Consider the following 4148-nt stretch of genomic DNA (forward strand, 5'->3'; position numbering starts at 1 on the left):
GTGAAAGGTTCATCCCCATCACCATCTCTCTCTGTTTGGGACTCCTGCTATTACTACTGATGCTCTTATCTCAAAAGTGTCATTGTATTATATATTTACATACAGCTACATATCCTTGCTCTGGATTTTCATTACATTCAAGAGTAAAATTTTTGAGCATTCTCACATTTCAGGGTTTCTCTATCACTTTTCCCTCCTTTGTTTGCAACTTGTAGGAGCCTGCCCCTCCCACATCTACTACGGTGTACAGTCCCTCCCAGTTTGGGCCCAGCTTCCCGTCGTTCTCCTTCTTTGTGCTAGGAGTCACTCGACGGAGTACCTGCTCCCCCATTCAGAATTTTCGTGACTTAACCCTCTTGTTTTGAACCCTCCTCCACATCCTTTGTCCGTGTCGTAGCCGCCACCATCTCCATAGGTATCATGGCCTCCACGCCATAAGCCAATGAGAACAGCGTCTCTTGGGTAGTCGTCCGCGGAGTGGTTCGATAGGCCTAGAGTACATGATTTAACTCGTCTACCCATGCCCCCTTCCTCGCCTCCAACTTCTTCTTCAGGTTGTTCATAATAGTTTTGTTGGATGACTCCACCTGCCCATTGTCCTCCGGATTGTAGGGGGCCGAGAACCCATGTTTCACCCCATAAGCTTGCAAGAAGTCGGCCACCTTCGCCCCGGTGAACTGGGTCCCATTGTCCGCTATGATGGCATATGGCAATCCAAATCTGCATATAATATTCTCCCACAAGAACTTGATCACTTGCGTCTCTTTCACCTGCTGCAAGGGTACGACCTCAATCCATTTCGTGAAATAATCAGTAGCTACGAGCATGAATCTCCGTTTGCCGCTAGCCATAGGCAGCGGCCCCACTATATTCATTGCCCACATAGCGAACGGCCAAGGGCTCGAAACATTGTGCAAAGGCTCTGTGAGGGCAAAGATCAACTGGGCAAACCTCTGACATTTATCACATCTCTTCGCAAACTCTACTACATCCCTTTTCATATGGGGCCAAAAATACCCTTGTGTCAATAAACGATATGTTGTAGTTCTTCCTGCCTAATAGCTCCCACAATCTCCCTCGTGTAATTTGGCCAACACCTCGTTTGACAGCCGCGGACCCAAACATTTTAGCAATGGTCCATTAAAATTCTTCCGGTACAATTTTCCTTCCAACAAGACGTATCTCTTTGCAGTCTGTTCTAACCTTATTCTTTCCTTTTTGTCTATCACTTCCTCTCCCAACAAAAAGCCTTTAATTGGTTCCATCCAACTCCCACTCTCTTCCGCGACCTAACAAACCTCTACCGCATCTTCCGTGCTTGGTCTCTCTAACCTTTCCACTAATATCGTCCTTGCTTCTGAACTAGGAATTGCTGCTGTTATGTACGCCAGGGTGTCAGCATGTTTATTCTCACCGCAGCCCAAGTGGGCGAATCGGATTTTCGCAAACTTTGCAGCTCTTCGGTGTAGCACTTCTAAATATCTCGCCATTCGGGCGCATCTGGCCGTGAACCCTCCATTCGCTTGACATACCACCAAATTCGAATCGAAAAATACTGTCAATTCCTTCACTCTCAAATCCTCGGCCATTCTCAACCCCGCTATCACAGCTTCATACTCTGTCTCATTATTGGACGCTGTGAATCCTAACTTCATGGTTTGCTCTATTCTGTCGTTGTTGGGTGTAACCAATACTACCCCTATACCGATGCCTGCATCCGTAGCAGATCCATCTGCAAACACTCTCCACCCGTTCCTCTTGTCCCACGGGTCTAGGACGTCAGGTTCCCCCTCCATTTTTGGCTCCATAACCATCTCTTCTCCCTAAGTAGGATCCTCTGTGGGGAACTCCGCCAGAAACTCAGCTATTGCATGTGCCTTTTCCAGCGGTCCTCACTTGATACTGTATCTCATAAGAACTTAGCATCACTGCCCATTTTACCATCCTGCCCGACTTTTCTGCCCTCAACGCTTACTTCAAATGCAAATTTGTCACCACCACTATCACATGCGCCTCAAAGTAAGGTTTCAGCTTCAAGGCTGAAAAAATCAATGCCAAGGCGTACCTTTCTATCCTGCTATACCGCGTCTCTGCATCCAGCAATGTCTTGCTCTGAAAATACACCGGCCTCTCTACTTTGTCTACTACTCGGACTAGTACGGAGCTAACTGCATAATTTGTGGCACCCAAATACAAATACAATTTTTCCCCTTGTTCAGGTCAAGACAATAGAGGCGCTTTGCCCAAGTACCTTTTCAATTCTTGAAACGCCTCCTCACATACTGCCATCCACACAAAATCCGGTGTACTCCTTAACAACCTGTACAGCGGTCTACATTTATCGGATGACTTGGAGATGAACCTATTTAGTGCCGCTACCCTACCTGCCAACCACTGTACTTCCTTCACATTCTGTGGAGACGGCATCTCCACTAACGCCCTTATCTGTTCGGGGTTCGCCTCTATTCCCCTATGAGTAACGATATACCCCAGAAACTTTCTCGTGGTCACTCCGAATGTACACTTCTCAGGGTTCAACTTCAAGTTGTATTTCCGAAGTATCCCGAAGGTCTCCCTTAAACCCTCTATATGCTCCTCTTCCGACATACTCTTTTCCACCATGTAATCTATATAAATCTCGATTCCCCTCCTGATTTTGCTTTCAAACATTTTCTCACCCAATCTCTAAAATGTAGCCCGGCATTTTTCAAACCAAACGGCATCCTCATATAGCAGTATATACCGCCTTCCACCACAAATGCGGTCTTCTCTTGATTGGGCCCATACATGGCAACCTGGTTGTAGCCCATCGATGCATCCATGAATGAAAATATCTTGAAACCCGTCGTCCTGTCCACCAACTCATCTACTCGCGGCATGGGATAACTGTCTTTTGGACACTTGAGGTTCACATCAGTAAAATCAACACACATCCGAACTTTGCCGTTCTTCTTTGGCACCGCGACTATGTTAGACAACCAGTCTATGAACTCCACTTCTCGGATGATTCCGCGCTCTTTAACCTCGCAACTTCTTTACAGATTCCCTCGACATATTTAGGTCTAATGCCGCGCATCCTTTGTCTCACGGGTTTAGCGTCTTCCCTTATGTGCAAATGGTGACACGCGAACTCAAGGTCCAACCCTGTAACATCCTCAATCGCCCAAGCGAAAACATCTTTATTCTCGGACAAGAACTATACCAACTTATCCTTCCATTCTTCTGGCAAACTAGATCCTATCGACGTGAACTTCTCTTCTTCCCCCTTTCCAATATTTACCACTTCCACCTCATCGAGTGTCTTCGGAGCCGCCGAGGACTCTGACCTTTTCTCCCCCGAGGAACACTGTAATTTCTATGCCTGCCTCTTTCTAGTATTGGTCGTCTCCCCATCTGGTCCGCTGATCAATCTCTTCACTGTTCCCCGATGGCTGTTCTTGGCAGATACCTGATCGTCATATACCTCATACATGCCGGTTGGTGCAAGAAATTGTATCACCTGGTAGTACGTCGAGGGGACCGCTTTCATCTCATGAATCCACCACCTTCCTAAAATCGTGTTGTACTGCAATGCTGAATTGACCACCATGAATCGAGTGAAGACCGTCACTGAACCCGTTGTCACAGGCAACAAGAACTCCCCCATGGGCTCGGTCATACTCCCGTTGAATCCGTATAAGTTGGTTCGCAAAGGTCTCAGCTGTTTGGGGTCGACCCTCATTTCTTCCAAAGCACCTCTGAATAGCAAATCCACTGCACTACCACAATCAATCAATACCCTTTTCACCATATAATTCCCCATTGCTACGGTAATGACCAGGGCATCTTCATGTGGCGAATCCACTGCACGGAGGTCCGCGCTACTAAATATGATTCTGTCTTTTTCTGTCGCCAAACTCTCACTTTGTCGTGGCCTACTTGTTCTCTCATTGATTTGCTGGATACTCGCGGTTCGCCTTATCTTGTCTCTATAAGCGTTGTTGCTCAGAACCTCCCCACTGTAGATCACATTAATGGTCCCCAATATCCTTCCCTGAGGTGGTACGCATTCCTCATTCTGGGATATAGCTTGTGTAAGTTCGCAATCTCACTCTTTGCCACGGACTGATGCACCCCTGTTCCCGGACGCAAGCCCCTCTCGAATGCTA

The 4148-nt window shown here is 47.1% G+C and overlaps 2 protein-coding genes across 2 annotated transcripts; both read right to left on the reverse strand.

Annotated features, from left to right (window-relative positions):
• Positions 1 to 1289: 1289 nt before the first annotated feature.
• On the reverse strand, positions 1290 to 1796 carry LOC147493871 (uncharacterized). The gene has a single exon (XM_086567966.1). It carries the CDS (start codon positions 1794 to 1796, stop codon positions 1290 to 1292), a length of 507 nt encoding a protein of 168 aa, XP_086424092.1.
• Positions 1797 to 3355: 1559 nt separating this feature from the next.
• On the reverse strand, positions 3356 to 3802 carry LOC147493872 (uncharacterized). Its single transcript, XM_086567967.1, has one exon. It carries the CDS (start codon positions 3800 to 3802, stop codon positions 3356 to 3358), a length of 447 nt encoding a protein of 148 aa, XP_086424093.1.
• Positions 3803 to 4148: the final 346 nt, after the last annotated feature.

This window comes from Coptis chinensis, chromosome 6 (genome assembly GCF_015680905.1).
Source record: "Coptis chinensis isolate HL-2020 chromosome 6, ASM1568090v1, whole genome shotgun sequence".
Taxonomy (NCBI): Eukaryota; Viridiplantae; Streptophyta; class Magnoliopsida; order Ranunculales; family Ranunculaceae; genus Coptis; species Coptis chinensis.

Coding starts and splice junctions, on each gene's coding strand:
- LOC147493872 (XM_086567967.1), bottom strand. CDS start 3,802: ATGGGGAATTATATGGTGAAAAGGGTATTGATTGATTGTGGTAGTGCA.
- LOC147493871 (XM_086567966.1), bottom strand. CDS start 1,796: ATGGAGGGGGAACCTGACGTCCTAGACCCGTGGGACAAGAGGAACGGG.